At 36.1% G+C, this 21,366-nt stretch overlaps 1 protein-coding gene and 7 non-coding genes across 10 annotated transcripts in view; all 8 read left to right on the top strand.

Annotated features, from left to right (window-relative positions):
• The window catches only part of LOC134748872 (uncharacterized), a 39,520-nt gene extending 18,431 nt beyond the window's left edge, over positions 1-21,089 (top strand). For all 3 annotated transcript variants that reach the window (XM_063683697.1, XM_063683699.1, XM_063683698.1), the window contains exons 8-15: positions 7,197-7,986; positions 9,120-9,264; positions 10,279-10,509; positions 11,470-11,588; positions 16,125-16,236; positions 17,327-17,786; positions 18,366-18,550; positions 18,861-21,089. In XM_063683697.1, the coding sequence (XP_063539767.1) occupies positions 7,197-7,986; positions 9,120-9,264; positions 10,279-10,509; positions 11,470-11,588; positions 16,125-16,236; positions 17,327-17,786; positions 18,366-18,550; positions 18,861-19,404 (2,586 nt within the window). In that variant the 3' untranslated portion in view covers positions 19,405-21,089. The remainder of the gene's footprint in view (positions 1-7,196; positions 7,987-9,119; positions 9,265-10,278; positions 10,510-11,469; positions 11,589-16,124; positions 16,237-17,326; positions 17,787-18,365; positions 18,551-18,860) is intronic.
• LOC134749155 (U1 spliceosomal RNA) lies at positions 2,436-2,597 on the top strand. The gene has a single exon (XR_010128463.1). It is a non-coding gene; the product is annotated as a U1 spliceosomal RNA (small nuclear RNA).
• Positions 3,359-3,477, top strand: LOC134749145 (5S ribosomal RNA). The gene has a single exon (XR_010128454.1). It is a non-coding gene; the product is annotated as a 5S ribosomal RNA (ribosomal RNA).
• On the top strand, positions 4,595-4,756 carry LOC134749154 (U1 spliceosomal RNA). The gene has a single exon (XR_010128462.1). It is a non-coding gene; the product is annotated as a U1 spliceosomal RNA (small nuclear RNA).
• Positions 8,207-8,325, top strand: LOC134749160 (5S ribosomal RNA). The gene has a single exon (XR_010128468.1). It is a non-coding gene; the product is annotated as a 5S ribosomal RNA (ribosomal RNA).
• Positions 8,801-8,919, top strand: LOC134749159 (5S ribosomal RNA). Its single transcript, XR_010128467.1, has one exon. It is a non-coding gene; the product is annotated as a 5S ribosomal RNA (ribosomal RNA).
• On the top strand, positions 11,315-11,433 carry LOC134749152 (5S ribosomal RNA). Its single transcript, XR_010128460.1, has one exon. It is a non-coding gene; the product is annotated as a 5S ribosomal RNA (ribosomal RNA).
• On the top strand, positions 16,295-16,413 carry LOC134749157 (5S ribosomal RNA). The gene has a single exon (XR_010128465.1). It is a non-coding gene; the product is annotated as a 5S ribosomal RNA (ribosomal RNA).
• Positions 21,090-21,366: the final 277 nt, after the last annotated feature.

Genomic DNA, 21,366 nt, shown 5'->3' with positions numbered 1-21,366 from the left:
CGGCTTATCCTTTGCTACTACTTGCATAAACAATTTTCGGTCACTTTAACCGGTTATTGAAATACAACTCCTATGGGAATTGCAATAAGATTCAAAATGAACAAATGAAAAAATTATTTGCGATTTATTGTGTGGCCCCTTACTGAGTGCCGGCTGCCGGCGCCGGCGAGTCGAACGCTACAGAACCAGTCTAAAATGTGTCATCGAGATGCGTAACAAAGGCGCGTTATCGGAGGGCGCACCTAATACACTCGTTTTATTGAGCGTTGGACTATAGGCCAGGAAATAAATGCCCAAAAAAAGGTATAGAGGGAAATGCTTAGAACACAATTTTTGTCTACGTAGTAGTTTGGACTAGTTAGGAGGTGAATATATCAAAAGTCCCCGGCCATAACCCTGGTGCTGGGGGGGAAAGCGGGGCTTGAAGGTTCCATTTTTCGGTTTTTCGATTATATCTCGGAAACTATGCGTCTGAGCGACTTGGCCACTTATACAAAGTGAAAAGAGATTTAATTTGTTACAAGTTTTATTCAGTCAAGTTTTTCGATATCTTGTATAGTTTTTGAGATATCCGCTCTTGAAGGTTTATTTAGGGCTCTCATTTTTATCTTGATTATCTACATCAGTGAAGCTGCTAGGCCGGATTTGGGATCGTTTTCGTATAAATCGGGGGTGCTGAATTCATTTATGGTATCACCATTGACACCATTCCTAAGTAAAAACAAAATTTAAAAAAAAGATTTTTTATAAAACTCCTCTTTACGCTTAAACCGCCCAACCGATTTCGTTGAAATTTGGTATAGAGATGGTTTGAGTTCCGGGACAGTACACAGGATAGTTTTTATAACCAAAATCATCTTTTAAGGGTGTGAAAAGTGGGTTGGAAATTTGTATGGGGAATCAATAACCGCTGAACCTATTTAAATAATATTTGGGATGGATGTTTGATTTAGTTGATAATGATACCAAACATTACTTCAAACCTAAATTTAAACAGTATTAACCTCAGAAATTCAACTTCGGCGAAGAAGCTGAATTCCCCTCACACCAAATTTCACACCTTCAAAGTATGATTTTTGAGATATAAAACTATATTATATCCTGTCTCGGGACTTAATACACCTATTTACCAAATTTCATCTAAATCGGTTCAGCGATTTAAGCGTGAAGAGGAGTTAAAAAATAAAGTTATTTGTTTAAAGTTTATATGTTTTTACTTCGGAAAGGTGTCAATGTTGATACCATAAATGAATTCAGCACTCCCGATTTATACGAAAACGTTACCAAACCCGGCCTAGCAGCTTTACTGATGTAGATAATCAAGATAAAAATGAGAGCCCTAAATAAACCTTCAAGAGCGGATATCTCAAAAACTATACAAGATATCGAAAAACTTGACTGAATAAAACTTGTTACAAATTAAATCTCTCTTCATTTTGTATTAGTGGCCAAGTCGCTCAGATGCATAGTTTCCGAGATATAATCGAAAAACCGAAAAATTGAACCTTCAAACCCCCTCTCCCCCCAGCACCAGGGTTACGGCCGGGGACTTTTGATATGTTCATCTCCTAACTAGTCCAAACTAAGCTACGAAGTTAAAAATTGTGTTCCTAGCATTTCCCTCTATACCTTCTTATTGCTTGGCCTATAGCCCGCGCTCAGGTGCCAATTAGAATTACACGGCCCTTTTTTGCAGGTAGTGGCACGTGCGGTTAGACTACACTGCATACCATCGCAGTATACATTTAGTACTTATAAAATAACTAGTGATATAGCCGAAGGATTTAACTAGCAAAATTTTAATCAGAAGTATACTTCCATCTCAGGGTTCGCGCGGCGCGCAATATCTTTTGTTCCTTTCTAATTTCCTGGCTTCACGGGGTTGTGCGGATGCTACAGGATAATACGTACATTATACATTGTGGATGTACTTACCATAGAGTAACTTATACTAGAGCGGTACTGTCATAGTAAATTTTGTAACCCCAGTAAATTCACTGCCATCTGTCGACACACTTTAAAACTAAAAATTAATATTTATAAAAATACGATAAAATGTATTTAAATATGGATAAATGATTTTTTTATTTGCATTAATTATTTTTATATAATTTTGACCCATGTTCTTTCACTGGTATGCGTTAAAATTATAAATAACAAACGAAACAGTCAACGCCCTCTATACGAGTGTAGGCCAAAACTAGTGGCGCCATCTGATCGAGAATCAAATTTTCGTGATTTTCGAGGCACGTTTTTTTCTTACTGTATCCATCTATTACGGAGTTATATCTATCTTTGTACTTACCAAACGCCATAAAATCATTAGCTACCAAATTCCTCATTAGATGTCGCTGTTACGTGCGGAGCGAATTCTACTTCGCGGTGTTAAGATTTTTCCCGGTTTAGTGACCCTCCATCCGTACTGTTGTGAACTCATACTTACCTGGCATAGGGGACACCGTGATCAAGAAGGCGGTTCCCCCAGGGCGAGACTCTTCCATTGCACTGCGGTTGGGTTGACCCTTGCGATTATCCCTAATGTGGATAACTCGGATGCGTAATTTTTGGTAGTGGGGACTGCGTACGCGCCGTCCCCCATAAATCGTTAAAGTTACGTCTGATATTCACGTTATATTATACTTGCAATATCGAGCATCTGTCTGTTGAGCTTTATCTTTATCAGTCTATCCTTTATCTATAATAAGAGCTTTATCGCAGGTGTGATGCAAATATTGCAAATGCTTCTTTTCCTGCGAGGACGTTTGGTGCGTACGTGGCGTGTAAATGTTTTAGTTTGATTCCCTGTGACAACTTGACAAGTCGATAATTGGTACAGTCGCCATCAGATATATCGGAGCGGCCGAGGTGCTCAAAAATATCTGAACACGCACTTAACGCCTTGACAATAGAGGCGTGTTTAGATATTTGTGAGCACCTCGGCCGCTCCGATATATCTGATGGCGACTGTACATGATTAATAAAACTCATCCGCTTTGTATGACGTGTTTATCACTTCCCTTCGATGTCATTATATGTGGATTCTACTGTTATTCAGAAATAAAGTTCGATGATATTTAATAGATATTATATTAACCTCGTAAGACCCACCATATAAAGTTTTTCAATTTTTAATTTGAACCTTATTCTGTAAGTAAATTGGAACGAATTTCGTTTGTTTTACAACACAGTAAAACAAAAGAAATGCTACTCTATTTGTTTCATCAAAAGGTTCAAATTAGATTGCAGTGAATATGTACATTTTAATGTACATTTAGACTCACGAGTCACGAGGTTAAATTGAGATTAGAACCATGACGTCATATTTCTGTTATGCATGTCATTATTCAGATGTTCTGTCGCCAACGTCCATACCACGTTGAATACACCGGTTCTCGTCCGATCACCGAAGTTAAGCAACGTCGGGCGAGGTCAGTACTTGGATGGGTGACCGCCTGGGAACACCTCGTGTCGTTGGCCTTTTGCTTCTATTTTACCAAACTGCAGTAATTTTATTTGTTCATTATATGTATTATGAAAATCAGCGGGATTATACCTCTTACTTTTAAATTTTTTACTATTTTTTCGTTCTAAAACTCCCAATGGTCAATGACATCCCAGTCATTCAGCCAACATAATAAAAGTATTTTAAAGAATTTAATTATTAAATAACATTTAATATAGTGCTAAATAACTTTAAAAACCCATTTAATATCGTACAAACGTTTAACTGTGGCTGTATACGATTCTGCCTTTGCTCATTTACCCAAGTGTAAGGTTTAAAAAAATATTTTTGGTGTATTCCTTTTGGTTCCCGCCTTATCAAATCGAGTAAATACAATTCAACAAAAGAAATTAAGAATAATTTATTTTAACAATTTACTGTTTACATCATTTTTGATAAAAAAAGATTCAATGCGAGATTAGTAAAATTAGAACCATTACCAGGCGGGGAAATAAAGACACTGTTTTACTATTTTGTTTCCACCCAGTTGCTCGTGGGACGGGGACGCAGAGGAGTACACCATTTTTCTGCACTAGACTACTTTTTAGAACAACAGCGACCCACTTTCAGAGCATGAGATATGAAAATACATGAGGATTATAATTCTAATTTTAAAATGATACAGTGTTATGGTTATATATAGTTAAAAATCTTAGCTAGATTGCTTGTGTAAGTAATGTGTATTATTTATTTAATTAAACTTTATTGCCCAAAAAAATTGTACAAAAGGCGAACTTAATGTTTGAAGGCATTCTCTACCGTAGTACCAGTTAACCCTCGGGCGTACGTACCCTAAATTCGTTTAATTGTGAATCCAAAGGATATTTTTTTCTTGGTAATTTTTCGTGGTATCTTTGGCTTGGTTGGTTGAATAGGTAAGAATTTTACATTTAAAATAACACTAACGCACGACACATTGTTGTGTGCGTGGCCCCTCTCTTAATGGCGAGAACCGTACTTACCAAACGCCATAGAATCATTAGCTACCGAATTTCTCGTTAGATGTCGCTGTTACATGCCGAGCGTATTCTACTTCGCGGTGTTAAGATTTTTCACGGTTTAGTGACCCTCCCTCCGTACTGTTGAAAACTCATACTTACCTGGCATAGGGGACACCGTGATCAAGAAGGCGGTTCCCCCAGGGCGAGACTCTTCCATTGCACTGCGGTTGGGTTGACCCTTGCGATTATCCCTAATGTGGATAACTCGGATGCGTAATTTTTGGTAGTGGGGACTGCGTACGCGCCGTCCCCCCATAAATCGTTACGTCTGATATTCACGTCATCACGTGATATTTATACTTGCAATATCGAGCATCTGTTGAGCATTATCTTTATCAATCATCATCTATTAAATATATGACATTATTATCCGTCAGTATTTTCGAAAAGTCTTCATCGTTCTAACTAGAATTTATAGTTACTTAAAAAATCGTCTTAAGACTCTTAAGTGAAGTTTATTTTATAAAAATATTATAGGTTTATCCTTTATCGCGGTTATAGGTGTGATGCAAATGCTTCAGCAGGCGCCGCTAGCCGAATTATGATAAAACTAGGGATTTTTAATATCTTTTAAGACAGGAACTTTTAAATATTCAAGCGTGATGTTAAGGGGACACTGCAAGCTTTACCATTTTTACCAACAAACAAAACTTATTACTTTTACCAAAGATAGATATAACTCCGTAATAGATGTATACAGTCTAAGGAAAAAAAGTGCCTCGAAAACCAAGAAAATTTGATTCTCGATCAGATGGCGCCACTACCTTTGGCCTACTCTCGTATAGATGGCGCTGACGGTTTCGTTTATTTAACCATTTTAACGAATATCAGTGAAGGAACATGGGTCAAAATATTAAAAATAATCAATGCAAATATTGCGAATAAAAAATATCATTTATTCATATATAAATACATTTTTTGATATTTTTATTTTTAGTTTTAATCGTGTGTGTGTGTGAGATGGCAGTGAATTTACTGTGGCTACGAAAACTACTATGACAGTACTGCTCTATCCTATTATATCTTCTTTGCTTTTACGAATCGATAATTTAAAGAGAGATACGAAAGTTTAATTTGTAACCTGTAAAAAAGACGATGTAACGAAGCATAGGAGCAATTAGGAACTATATAATTTAGAAATAAAGTTCGATGATATTTAATAGATTTTTCCCCTCACTAGCTCGGAAAGCCGTCTTTTATCCTTTAAAACAAGCGGGGAAAATCGCATTTTATCCACTAGTGGGGAAAGTAATTTGACCTTGAATGGAGCGTGTTTAAGTAGCTTGACAGATAACAAAACGTAAAACGCTCATAATAATGGTTCGTTCGATATTAATTATCATTAAATAAATGGTTTGAGAATCTAATAAAAAATACCAGATTAAGCTTTATTTAATGATTTTAATATTGAATATGAAAGTCTGATATCTCTTAATTTTACCTTAAAATTCCATAATAAACGTTTGTTTTTTAATAATTATGTTAAATATAATTCTGAACGCACAAGTTAAGTCGATACAATTTCAAAACGCATCATTGACATTTCATACGTTAGAAATGTCAACATTGTCAACAAAAATTTTACTTAAAATCTTCTCACGTAAAAGTACAGAATTTCCAGAGTTTTTTGTTATAATATCGTAAAAAAATTAGTGATTCCAGTTAGTGAAGATGATCTAACGCCTGTGGATGTTGCACTTTCCTCGCTATAGTGAGGGGAAAAGTTTTGTGTTACACACGGGTGCAAATGTATTTTACTTCTCGTGTGTTAAAACACTCGCTACGCTCAGGATTCTATTTTAGAACCCTTCAATTATAGAATCCTTTCGCTTTCTCGTGTTTCAATTCCACACTCGCGGGTAAAATACAACTTCGCACCCTTGTATAACAAATAACTATTAAGTTGAGATAAGAACTGTGACGTCATATTTCTGTTATGGATGTCATTTTTTCTTTTGAGGTACGGAACCCTAAAAAGATGACAGCACTTCCCTCCTAAGGGATTTTTTTTAAAGAACTGCGGGTCATAAATTTTGTTTTGACTTCTAGTATGCTTGTGCCTAACGGCTAAACTGTACATCGATAGGCGTTTTTTTTTTTTTTGCGGACACCTTCCACTAATAAAGCAAATAAAACTGATAGGCTAACAGTTTTTAACTACTGTTTTTACATTGATTTATAGATATAGTCTTAGGATGTAGGCTATATGTACTTCTATAATTCTGCCTGTAAATCTTATTGGCCTGTATCTATTTTTTCCCCTAATAAAGAAAATAAAAATAAAATAGATAAATTACTTGGCTATCGGCATGGTACAAAAAAAATACAAATCATTTATTGTTAGAAAATGAGGTGAGGTATTTGCGGATTCCTGAATTCCACGCCACTTTTATTCTATACGGGGTGAGACATATTGTGGTGTCGATTTTGGCTTCCTTTGTGTTTGGTGTAGCATAACAGAAAAATTCTCACATACATTTTTGCATATTTTGTGAATATTCCGTTATATTACAAACCCTTTTTTTATTCAATCATATCATAAAAAAACAGTTTAACTATCTAAGCAAGATTATCCACGTCTTCCAGTTTTGCATTATGTTTTTGTTATCGATTGTCGATGTTTTGTAGCTAAGCAAACAGTCCGCTACGTTACCAACGGATGACATTAAATTCTAATACACGTTTTCTTACAGAACGACATCGACAAGATGGACTACATAGTAATACCAGCGCGGATTTCAAAGAAGAAATCCAACTTTAGCAGCGTCGCGTGGGACACGTCTCCTACCGACTCTGAATGCTTGAGTCCCGTTCAACAAAACATCCAGCTTCAAGTCGACATCCATAATAAAGACAGCTCAACTGAGAGTGAAAAAGATGATAGCAAGAGCGAAAGTCCTGTTTATGAAAGTGTAGAAAAGAGGTCGTTCGCCACATCCGACTTGCCACAAAAATGTTACGTTTCAGACGACGAAGAGCGCCCCGTTCTAAAATACGAGCATCTAGCGGAGAAGGATTACTCTAGCGCCTGCTCCACCCCCATAGCAAAGATACGGGCGCGGATTAAAGACATCGGAACTCCCAACAAGTTGCACAGGAGCGACTCCACAGAATACTGTAGTATCTACAGTCCCGATAATCGCACACGCAACTTTACCATCACAGACGACAGCGTTAAAGACCAAAGTGGCGTAGAGAGACCGGCGGCGAAACTGAGCAGAAGCTTCACGCCTAAATCTTACAAACCGCTTCACATTAAAGTACCTGAGTACAATCTAGACTGTCTAAAGTCGTTGCCGAAGGATAAGGTCAGTGGGCGGTCATCGTATAATTTTGATATTAAAAATTATAGCTTGCCCACGACGCCTATAGCACGTAGTAATAAATTAAGAAAAAATGCCTGGTTGTCTGGAGAGTTGACTGTCTGTGACAAGAATGTGGAAGTTTTAAGACAAGCTATTGGTAAATTATCTAATAACAGAGGTAAGTGTTTATAATCAGATTTAATGTTAATTATGTAATTTATCAATTTCGCTTGCCAACATATGTATGTCCAACCAACATAACAACTTATAATGTATACACGCAGCTCAACCCAACTGAACTGACATTTATAAACAAGCAAATGATGAGCAAATCTAAATAATTATGAGTATTATGACGTCATGTTCCGATCTGGATGTCAATATTGAGTTGTTCTGTCGCCAACGTCCATACCACGTTGAATACACCGGTTCTCGTCCGATCACCGAAGTTAAGCAACGTCGGGCGAGGTCAGTACTTGGATGGGTGACCGCCTGGGAACACCTCGTGTCGTTGGCTTTTTGCTTTTATTTTTGATATGTCAAATACACACTGTTTTTTTTTAATTATAATTTAACTGCCCATTTTTGTGTATTAATCTGAATCCTAGTATTGGCAAACATATTCAATGTAACACAGCAGACTTTACTTTTAGTACTTAAATTTAATAATACGAAATGAACACAAAAAAAGAATTATGCACTTGTTTGTTGGAAAATATAAGTAGAAAATATACAACAGTATGTTTTTAATATTTAAGTTTGCAAAGGAATTTAGGAAAAACCTTCTGAAAGTAAAATAAAATTTCTTAAATTACGCAAGAACAAAAATACAAGTAGAAGATGTACAACAGTATGAGTTTTCAATACAGAAGTTTGCAAAGGAATTTAGGAAAAACCTTCTGAAAGTAAGATAAAATTTCTTACTACGACAAGAACAAAATGACGTCATTCTCATATGTCTGATCTGAAAGTCAATATTCAGTTGAATGATTGCCAACGTCCATACCACGTTGAATACACCGGTTCTCGTCCGATCACCGAAGTTAAGCAACGTCGGGCGAGGTCAGTACTTGGATGGGTGACCGCCTGGGAACACCTCGTGTCGTTGGCTTTTTGCCTGTTTATTATTTTACCTCGGTAAAGACACTCATTTTGTGACAATGTGTCGTTTTATTATCAGTGTTTGACAATGTGACGCGTAAATAATGGCAGCAGTACAATCTATCATATTCCCCGAAATAAGACGCTTTACTTTCAAAAAGATAATCGAACCAAAAAAAATATTGTGACTTTAATTTCCACTTATTTTAGCGGGCGATACCAAAGATCCATCGGAAGTAACCAACAACCGTTCGTCTGAGAATATCAATGTGACACCATCTAATCGTTTCTCGGAGAACGGTTCAAAGGAGCAGTCACTGGATGCTGACACTAACAGTTATATGGGACTTAAGAGGTAAAGAAAACAGTATGTTACGTATATTCAGGTGATTCCTAATAATCCTAATACACATAAGAAGATTTACGAAATTACCCTACAATTTGAAGTATTATAAATTCCTTTTTCGTAACGCTTTTACATCATAACATACAACCACTCAAGTCACTTACTATTACTACTTAGTCACTTGGTTCTTGTAAGTCAGGTAGAGTCTACTCTATGGCAAAAAATTATATTCCTAGATCTGGAGTTCTGATGTTGGTAAAAATTGTTTTTCTTGTCTGCCCAATCATCTGCTATTGTAAAATACCAGTAGGGAATATTACGCGAAACTCTGCGCTTGTCGCGCCACTACCACAATCTGAGGGTCTATTGTGAATCAAGAAAATTGAAATTTCGTTATCTAACATCTCTGTCACACTTGCATATTCGAGCGATAAAGAGGCAGATAGCAAAATTTCGGATTCGCGTTTCCCGGTAGGTCCTCTGTAAACAAACCGCCTTGATGCATAAATGTCATATTTTATTATCTCTGAAAACTTGTCAAAAACATGTTAAAGGTACAGTGTCTATAAGTTACTCTATGGTTTACTAAAAAGGCTAGTGCTGCACTGGTGGCAGAACATTGCAGTAATATCCCCTATTATTATACCAATTATTTACTAAAATCCGGAAATAAAAAATAATATAAAAAGGCATTCTTTTAGGTATGTATTTTCAGAACACGTGATTAAATAAGTAAAAAAATTATAACTACCCCTCCCACCACTCTCCAATACTTTTCCGTATAGAACCTACTCCATTTATAAATCACTTAAGTATGTAGCCTAGTCTGGGGTCATTAAGACGAACGCCTTTTCTCCCTATCTTTGCCTTCCCCTTCTATAACTCCCTTCTATCTTTTTCTCCGTTGCTTTTTTTAGTTAGATCATTATGTCATAACAATACCTACTATCATACTTTCCCTTCAAGACAGGTTAGGATAGGTTAGTGTTGTTAGTTTTTATTTTATTTAAATATTTTTTGCAGAGTTGACCTCCCAGAATCACCTGTAACATCTGACACCAATAGAGACCAGACAAATTCTTGGTCGTACAAAACTTCACAAAACTCCGAAGCTGCGAACAAAGGGAAGTTTAAGATTGAAGAGGACATACTTGCCAATGTCAATGTTAAACCATTGGTCGCCATACATGAGAAGTGGATCTTCGAAGCCAATAGGAAAACCGGGCGGTCCATGTCTTTGCCAGAGAATAATCGGTATGTACGGGTGGTATTTTCTATAATATAAACAAAGGTTTCAGAAAAGGTAGATTTCCAATCACCAAATTTTAAAACTGGTTTGTATCTTATCAACTTATCATTATTAAATACGAGTACGAGTCACGAGAGTACGTCCGTTAACTCTCAGAATGACCTTCGGATTTTAGAAAGATACATCGGGTATCGGCGTCGGCGATAACACGCGAAGGTGATACTGCTGTTCCGCTTTCTTATTAACTCACAAAAAGTTTTAAACTTACCTTGTTGTTTTAGGATACCTATTGTCTCAATGTAAAATAAGCCCTAATTTAATGACATTATGTTTAATATTCGGTTGATTACTATATTGCGATTTGACTTTTTGTCATAATCTAAATAAAATAGAATCAGAATTTGAAATTCGAAAACAAGTTAATACCAGTCACATATTTCAATGTATATGGTAAAATTATACAATTGGAAAATTGTGATATTATTGTTATGGTGGTATTAACTACTCTTATATAGTTTAGCCTTGGGGGAGGCCTATGTCCAGCAGTGGACGTCTATCGGCTGACATGATGATGATGATGATGATGATATAGTTTAAGGCTGAAAAGACGACTGCACTCTTTGGATGTTGGATTGCAACTAAATCAGTAAGAGACTGTCATTTTCTATTACGCGATTACATCCGATTTTACCCGAAAAACGAATGTCGTTCTGACATCGACCGATGTAAGTATGAAAGTATGAAAATGATGATGACATCATGCTCCTATGGCTAATCTAAATCTAAAACTCAATATTCAGTTGCTCTGTCGCCAACGTCCATACCACGTTGAATAAACCGGTTCTCGTCCGATCACCGAAGTTAAGCAACGTCGGGCGAGGTCAGTACTTGGATGGGTGACCGCCTGGGAACACCTCGTGTCGTTGGCTTTTTGTCTTTTTCATATATTTATTTTTATTTTTCAGAAACCCGATTGCTGCTCTGAAGCCAGCCTCACACTGCGTAGATACTTTGCAGCAGTCACTGCCGCAGCTGAACTCCAAGCGGCCAGGTTCGAGGTGTTTTAAATCTTCATCAGACAACGGTCAGTCCGCTAGCACTAGTACACCCACCAATTTCTCATTTGCACGCTTCTGTTATTTATTGTCTTGCGATAGGGGCAAGGAAAATGAATTGGGGAATAATGGTGACTGAAATCGAAGTAACTAGGATTAGTTATTAAAAACGTTTGCTTCAAGAGTCGTAGATGGCGCTACTACTACCAATCTTATTTTAATGAAATGAAATGAAATGAAATGAAATGAAATGAAATGAAATGAAATATTTATTGTCAGACCACAGGTAGAAATATAAAAGATGTTAATGGTGATAATTTAAGTCCTTTTCCGCAGTCTACCGTATTTACGGTGTACAATATTTAGTGTCATGCACAACATGCAGGCAAGTTATTTACACTATTTACATATGTCACAGTATTTCATACAATAATGTCCCCAGTTTTGTGTCACTTTATTACGCTATATCGGAATATGTCAAGTATGTCATGTATTATTACATCATTAATTATTATTATTTTATAATTTACCATTGTTGTTTAAAAAGTCAAGTGGGGAATAAAACATTTTGCTCAACAACCATTCATTAAGTGCCTTTTTAAATTTAGTATTGTCAAGGTTTTTAAATACATCCGGAATATTGTTATAAATCTTGATTGACATTGAAAAAATGCTATTTTTGTAAAAGACCGATTTAGTTTGATGCGTATTTACGAGTTTGTACTCGTTTCTCAAGTTACGATGGAATTTATCGTTCCTTGGATATAAATTAAGGTTTTTTTTTACAAACATAGCAACTTCTTTAACATATAAACAAGGCAGTGGTAAAATCTTATATTTATGAAAGAGAGGCCTACAGGAGTCTCTCTGAGATGCACCGCACAGCGCTCTTACACATCGTTTCTGCATCTTAAAAACTTTTAACCAGTCAGTAGAGTTTCCCCAAAAAATTATCCCGTACGTGATGCTAGACTGAACGTAACCAAAATATGACATTAGTCCCGCTTTTTCCGATGCATTATGTATCAGTCTACGTATCGGATAAACGAACTTTGAAAGTCTCGAGCATAATTCGTTTATATGACATTGCCAATTACAATTACTGTCAAGTATGAGTCCAAGAAATTTAGTCGTCTCTGACTCTGTGATTGCGTCTGCTTTATGCGATAAGTTGATTGCCAAACTTGGTCTACGGCTCGTATGAAATTGGACAAAGTGAGTTTTAGACAAATTAATGCTTAATTCATTATTTTCCATCCAAGTAATGATATCATTAAGAGTATTATTAATTTCAAGTTCATATTCTTCAGTTGTGCTTGAACATCGTATTAAAGCACTACTGTCATCTGCAAAAAGCACTACTTGATTTTTCGTCTGCTGAGGAAGATCGTTTATATAAAACAGGAATAAGAGGGGGCCAAGAATACTGCCTTGAGGCACGCCTCTTGGATTAGGTTTGTATGCAGATCTTTTAGTTTCAATGGTATTGCTTTTTGAACAGTAGTAATTGATCTCAGTACATTGGAACCTGTTTGAGAGATAATTTTTTATCCACTCGAGAGCCTGCCCCCGAATACCGTAGCGGTCGAGTTTATTAAGCAGTATGGCATGGTTAACGCAGTCGAAAGCTTTAGACATATCAGTGAAGATCGAGGATACATGTATTCGTTTGTCTATGCATTCATGAATAGTTTTCAGCAGTTGAAAAATAGCAAGATTTGTAGACCTATTCCTTCGAAAACCACATTGTTCGTTTCTTAGTAGGTGGTATTTGTCAGAGTACTCTATTATTCTGTTATACATAAGTCGCTCAATCACTTTCGAGAAAATTGGGATCAATGTTATAGGCCTATAATTGCCTAGACTGGTTTTTTCCCCTTGTTTGAAAAGTGGTTTAATAATTGACTTTTTCAGTCTTTCCGGGAACATACCAGTTTGAAAGGACAGATTTACTATATGCGCCAATGGGGTAGATATTAAAAATGCAGTATCTTTTATTGTTTCCGTACTTATATCGTCATAACCTACAGCTGTAGTGTTGTTAAGTGATTTTATTGCTCTGAAAACTTCTTGAGGAGTAACAGGATAGAGATATATACTATTTAAGTTATGATCTATGATTTTACACGGGTTTTTGCTAGCCGTTATAGCATTAGGAAGTGAATCAATGAAGAAGTTATTAAAGTGTGTTGCAATATGTTCAGGTTTATCAACTAATTCCCCATTGCGATCTATCTGTTCTATCATGTTTGGCATTTCGTTGTTTCCCGTGTATTGTTTAATTATTTTCCAGGAAGCCTTACATTTGTTTCTCGCACTTTCTATTAACTTATGATTAGCTTTTTTTAATGAAATTTTTACACATTTCTTTAACATGCATGCGTATTTTAAATATAATTCTTTTACACATTTTAAACCTTTATATTGATAATCCATGTATAAGCATCTTTTGACTTTGCTAGATATCTTGATCCCTTTTGTTATAAACTTATTTTTATTCTTTGATTTTATTTTTATTTTTATTTTGGGAAAACATAAATCGTAAAATAATTTAAAATCATTAGTAAAATTATTATATGCGCTGTTTACATCCTCTGAATTTAGTACCTCCGAGAAGGATAAAGCTGTTAAACAATGTATGAATTTGGAAACATTTTCTACACTATGGTCTCTTTTATATACAAACCAGTATTTTGGCTGAAGTTTTTGTCTTAATTTTATTGTAATTGTTTGGGCAGTATGGTCCGAAAGAGCTAGATGATGAACTTTTGCCGTTCCATTTTTAAAATTACATAATATATTATCAATACTACTTTGAGTTCTATGTGTTATTCTAGTGGGTTCAAGTATCCGCGGGTATAAGTTAAACGTCCCTAACAGACTTTTAAACCAATTCTTTAAGTTTGGATTTTTATTATTTTTGTCCAGGATATCTATGTTGAAGTCACCACATATTATAATTTTATGCTTCTTGTAACATATTTTTAACAAAAGTTTCACTAGCTTTTCAAAAAATAAGTTTATATCACTATTGGGAGTACGATATAGACTTAGTATAAATCTTACATTTTCTTGTTAGTGATGCCGTTGATTTGCAAATCCAGTACAAAAAATTAATAAACAAGGTTAATTAAAAGAATATTAATAACTATAAATAACTCCAACAATTCTGCTAGCGCCCAAAGTATTTTTGCTTTGATTCAGGTTGAGTTCATTTTCATGTCATAATTACTTTTCTGTAAGTAAATGTTATTTGTTTCACGTTTGATTGAAATTGATGTCTAATAAAAGTAGGCCTTTATTATTGATAATCATTCGAACATAAACAATGTTAAATAATAACGACTAATACCTATTTTATTTAAATGATTTCATTAAACAATTCATCTTCTAACCTAAGCGAGGGTTAATATGGTATATATTATCTAACTGGTGTTTTATTTGGGAATCATAACAGTATTAAGATAATACCTACACCTTTTCAATCCAAGTATTGTAAGTGATTTGTAATATGTTCTAAGAGAATATAATTCAAACTTAATGCATAAGCGTTATTCCAGTTAATGGCTCTGAAAAGGTTCTGGGTCGTAAGGTTCTAAAGTCTAAGCTTCTACAGGGATCACTTGTATAGGTATTGAATCGTGGAAAGAGGCCACACACATTAACAATCGTTTATAAACATGAAACTATACGTCATTCTTAATTTAGTACATAATATGTGCGTGTGTGACATTCCGTTCCTTTATCTGTGGAATGAGACCATTTGCTTCTCTCTAAATTTCAAGACCTTATAGCGATATGTTACTAATTAGCTTGATAGTTTTTTGTTGTCTAATGATGCATGTAGGTGCCAGTGTGATTGACTTTTAATAAAAATCTAATATACTTTCAGCCTTTTATTTTTGACTTATATTTGATATGTGATCTGAAATGTAACTATCCACTAACACAAGATATGAGTCGTTCACACGAAAAAGAAACCTTGGTGCGTGACTTGTGAAGGATAACATCTGTATTGGATAATCATTAATCATTAGATAGTAATAGCGGATGCAACAGGCGGACTGTTTTCTTTTTCCTAAGAACGATAATTATCAGCCTCGGGGCGGGGCAGAAATTGATTCCCACCGGCTTGAGTATTTAAAAATGACTGAATCAGGTGCAAGCTATTCGCCGTCTAGCCAAATATGCTTAAGCTTGCCGCTGACAATGTTGACGCCTCGACACTGATAGTTATAACAATACGTTACTAATAAAAAGAGCTATGCTAGTTTAATGGAAATTAACCTACAAATACGAACACAAGGCCCTGATCTTAGCGGGAAGAACCAGGTATGTATGGGAAGATATTCTACCTGTCTCCAGTTCCATAAGCCACAAGATTATTTTATATTTTTGAATACTAATGTCTACTAATGCCTTTCATGGAATAAGTTTATAACAAGTAAATTACGTTAAATAAATATTAAATTCACAAAAACACGATCACAGTCACACTTACTAATGAAATTAAATCTTTACTTATGCGATATACCCTACGTGTGTATCCTTTAAATTTCTTCCAGAAGCACAATGGAGCCAATTCTGCCAGGCACGCGATAACATAGCCAAGAAGATGCACTTTCCTGCTAGAGACCCGGACCGCCATCACAGCTGGCGAAGGGACATTGATAAAAGGTATGATGTCATAACGTTAGTATTTGATCATATGATCACGTTATTCGCTTGAATTGTCGCCAACGTCCATACCACGTTGAATACACCGGTTCTCGTCCGATCACCGAAGTTAAGCAACGTCGGGCGAGGTCAGTACTTGGATGGGTGACCGCCTGGGAACACCTCGTGTCGTTGGCTTTTTGCTTTTATTTTTGAAATATCACATTTACAGATAGATAGATTGGTTTTATTTTCAATTTTGATTTATAAATTCTTTACTGACCGTTACTAATACTAATATATGTTATAATTTTTCACATTTGGGTGCAACTGACATAAAACCCATGATAAAAAAAACATGTACAGTCAATTATAATATTTAAATTTCAGTTCCATTTAGGAATTATATATCAAAATCATTATACAGGGTGGCCAAATAACAGGTATACACTTTAGTTTTGTAATTTTATTCTATGAAATATAAAAAAATATTAAGTGTTCCTTGTTAAATATAATATTTAGGGCCGGCAGTTAAACAAGGAAAATAATGTCGGACAAATGTCCACTTCTAGCAGCATGGCAGATGTGAACCCTTTTGATCGCGTTTTTTCTGCGTTATCTCAGTGACTGTGTCTCAAATGTTTTATTTTAATTGCTGAAGGTTCATTGGCCTGTTAGCATAATAGACACGTCCCTTTTCCGATAAATCAGGCGATCTTGGGGGCCAGTCAATGTCACCGTTTCTCGAATTTTCCGTAATATATGATTAGGTTGAGTAAAACATTTTAATAATTAAAATACCGTTTTTCCGTCGTAAAACGCTCCATAACAAATTTGCCGTATCTACACAAGTAATTTTCATGCAACAACTGTCATATTTACCGCAAAACAAAATGGCGGCAAAAAAAGTTGTATACCTCGAAGTTGGCCATCCTGTATCATTCATTAACCTCGTAAGCAATTTTTGCGCTGTCAATTTGGAACTTTCTCTTATTTCTATAACAGTGCGAATTTAATTTGTACTTGTACAAGTACACGGGAATTTACGAGGTTACTGCTTATGCGCAGAATGAACGTCTTAACTAAACCATGATTTTATCCTTTATCACAGAACAACAACCACTGAAGAAATGAGGCGAAGCGAGCCTATGATCGACCAAGCCACCGACACACACGGCATCGAAGACTTCATCCGCGAACTTATCCGCAAAGAGCTGCAACACATCTTCCTAGAAATGCAAGACGACTCCTCCTCCGCCTCTGCCAAAACCGACGAAATACTAGACAAAGGCGTGGCCAATATTATAGAACACTTGAAGACTGCCGAAGACGAAACACGAAAAGATTCAGTCAAGTCTTTTTCAAGAGTTAAAATTAACGGCAACAACAAGCCGCTACTTCAAATAACGTTTAACCGATGCGGCGAGAATAGTCTGCAGGTTTTGGACAACTGTGTGAATGTGACTATATGCGACAGCCCGCAGAAAGATAAAAACCAGTCGATGGAGGAGGCCGCGGACGATGTGCAGGTGCATTCGCTGAAGAGGTGCCAGGCTTTCAACGCTTTACAGGTGAGGTTTATGTTGAAAACGTATTTTTCAATAATCTATAAATTCGTTAAACGCGGTAAATTTTTGCCTTTTTAAACGTCTATCCCAATCAGAAAACGGCACTTGTGATCCAAACATTGGCCCCATTGGCGGACCTAATTAATCTAATATCAATTGTGCGCAAAGGAAGTTGGGGGTGTAAAACCTTAGAAATCGAGCTTTGATTGATTATTGATCCTAAAAGCTTGGTAAACATAACAAGATATACTCAGACACATCCACTTCGTCAGTAGAAAAAGCCGCAAAATTCACATTTCTATGGGAAATCAACTCCTCGCGGCTACATTTTTTAAATTTGCCGCCTTGTTTTACTGACAAAATGGGTGTACGACAGTATAATTATATAATTTATTTCTTTCGGTTTTAAATATTCTTATGATTTAGCTGTGTAACATATAGGTGTGCAGATAAAAGAGCGTACTTCATTCCAAAAGTCTTCCTTCTGGATTTAGACTCCTCTTTCTGTCTACCTAGCCTAGTGTTTACAATAATAAGAAAAATAATGCAATTTAATGAATAATCCTCATGATCCATCACCAGGAAGCCCGCAGCACAGAAGACCTGTACATTGACGACGAGCTGTCGACACAGATGGGCGACAACTTCGGCAAGATGCGGCTCATCCCCCTCCACGGCTCGCTGCACGAGATCCTGTGCGAGAAGGCCGACGACTGCTGCCTCATTAAGGTCAAGCAGGAGAACGGCTGCGACACCATCTACTTCAGGTACCCTTCATCTGGTAAAATCCCGCAGCGGGAATGTGAAATTGAAGTTTATTTAATTGGCAGAAAGTTCGAATTTCAACAACTCAAAATGATGTATTTATATATTTTATATCCAACTGAAGGCAAAGGCAATTTTTCCTTAAATATCTAATCCAAGGCAAAGGCTAGTCGCGCCGGGTGGGGCTTTTTAGAAACTACTTCCCTCCTTTCATAGTAAATAAAATGTGCTAATGTAACTAATTGTTTTAAAGAATTACCCACTCCACTATAAACTTAGAAAATATTACAAATTAATCTTTTCCCCATTCAGGTGTGACCACTCCGACACCGAATCCAGAGACGCTATCGACGGCGTGCAAGATATACCACAGGACACCGTCGTCTTCAAACGGAGCATATCCCTAGTCGAAGAGAGAATCCAACGCATCTTCCCCAGCGAGAAACGTAGCACCGTCAGCCCAGTAATATCGCGCAAGAAACGCCACGAAGCAGCCAATAAAACAGCCCGTCCAAAGTCCGAGGTACTTGTCCAACACGAAAATGATGAGAAAAAGTACTTGAGCAACAGCACCCCTTCGCTACCTGTTAAAGACGACGCCGTAGAACTCAACATAGAAAACGTGTTAGCTTACCAAGACTCCTCATCTGAGGAGTGCTTGAAGTGTCAAGCAGAGAATGACGACTTTGAGTATCTCGAGCGAAAAATCGAGGAGGACTTAGCCAATAGCAATATTAGCACCCTCTCTTCTTTGACGTGCGGTTGTTTGGAGAAGATATCTGAAGAAAATCTGTCTGCGATGAACGAAGACACCACGGATAAGGAGTCTTCGCCAGACCCCGGGACAGACGCCTAAATATACACTTACTACGATTAAAGGTGCTTAACTATTTTTGCCTGTTTACAGATTTGGATACTGTATTTACTCATAGTATTTTAGAGTTATATATGAATCTCGAGAACGTTAAGATTAGACTGATAAAGTGACAAAAGCGTTGATTCGAGCGTTCTTGTTTTTTTTTGTTTACTGACTTTAACTACGCCTTGAACGTTGTCTATGTATAATTGTCTTTTACTTCCGATACAACTGACTGATTTGAATGGCATTTATTCGCATTCACAGTTCATAATCTAGTAGAGAACTCATTTACCAAAAGTACAATGGAACAGTATTTATCGTGGTACAAATAGTTATTTTATTTTTACTTTATTTTTGAGTGCAAATAACGTTAATCATAATAATATTTATTATCACTAGTTATGTTCAAATTACGAATTATTGTTTTGCTATTAATTATCATTTCGGTTTCCGTTATGATGTCGGCACAAATATGTTCACTGAAGATACGTGTTTGAAACTTTTAATGAATATATTTGTTTCGGCAAGTTTCTCAGTTTATTCGTAACAAATGCAATATTTTGAATCACTAATCATTGAAAAAAATATTTGTTATGTTTCTAATGACCAGATTGATCGAATAGCGGATTCGCATGAAACTAAGTTTATAGTTTATGCGTCGTCTGGTGATGGTAAGGGTCGCAGTCTACCACCAAAATTATTTTATCTGTCTGCCAGGGGGAGCGATTTTTTAATTTCGATCGCTCGATTTCGTCATTCGAAAATCGGTGGAAAACGGCGAAATGCAAATTTTTGAAATACGAGCGGATAGAAATTGGGAATTTAGTGGTATTGACCACTCGTTTTCAATTCTATTAGTAGAATTAAATGCCTAGTAGTAGAGATATTATTGAACGAAATACACGAAATCGAGCGGTCGAAATTAAAAAATCGGCCCCTGGTCGTAAAATTTGTCATTTCATAAAACGAGGGCAGACAATTGCTAAAACTGGACATCGCTTAAACATCAACTTTCATTAGTTCATTTAGATAAACGTCGTGCGTGCGTTTACATATTTTTTGAATCACAGATTATCAATTGATCTGACCAGACCATATGTTGTGGCTTGTGGGCCGCCGTTTTATGAAATTCCACTATTACGACATACCCATCTCATTGTTTCTGAATGCGTCCCTCGCAATTGCCTACACGACTGTGACGCGAGTATGTCAGTCATAGTTTTATATTCGAGCACTATGTTTTTGCCTGTGTTTTGAAATATTCTTATAATTTCGTCAGCATTTTTATAATATAAGTTTATTTGAATAGTTTTGTAATGCAAGGCTATGTGATTATTAGATTAAGTGGCACGATACATTCCACTGTTGTGATTTTTAGATTAGTCTAGTTAACCTTTTAAAGGTACATTTATTTAGATTTCGTTGTTTTACTTCTCTTTTAATTGTATTTCTCATTCATTTTAGATACTGCATCTTATGAATCTATCGGTTTCTAAACAAATCTGAGAGGACCAAAGGTTTTATATCTACTCTTACTTGTTCTATATTGTTACACTACTAAGAAGTTTTATCATAGTTTTATAATAAGTTGATTTACAAAAGTTTAGGGTCGTTTTAAAAGTTTCTATTTTATATAAATAAATTAAATTGTTAAAACAATAAAAACGTGAGATTTCATGGCACGTTTTTTATTTAACATTTCCTAATCAGACACCTGAATAGGTGCAGGCAGGCTGCCCGCTCGCGGGAGTGGCGAGCACTTTTCTCGCGCAAATAATGCTGCAAGTACAGTTATTAAAAAACCCTTTTCCCAGTAGGACGCAACGTTATACGACACTACTGAAAAAAAACCCCAGCTGTTTATACCATAGCGTGTTTTCCAAGTACGTGGCCTATGATTATAATTTCACCTTCCATAATTAATTTACCCAAGTTGCCGAAAAGATTATACAGAAGTAA

The sequence above is a fragment of the Cydia strobilella genome, chromosome 17 (genome assembly GCF_947568885.1).
Source record: "Cydia strobilella chromosome 17, ilCydStro3.1, whole genome shotgun sequence".
NCBI lineage: Eukaryota > Metazoa > Arthropoda > Insecta > Lepidoptera > Tortricidae > Cydia > Cydia strobilella.
Note: the sequence above shows the minus strand (reverse complement) of the source record. Positions and strands in the feature narration are given on the sequence as shown.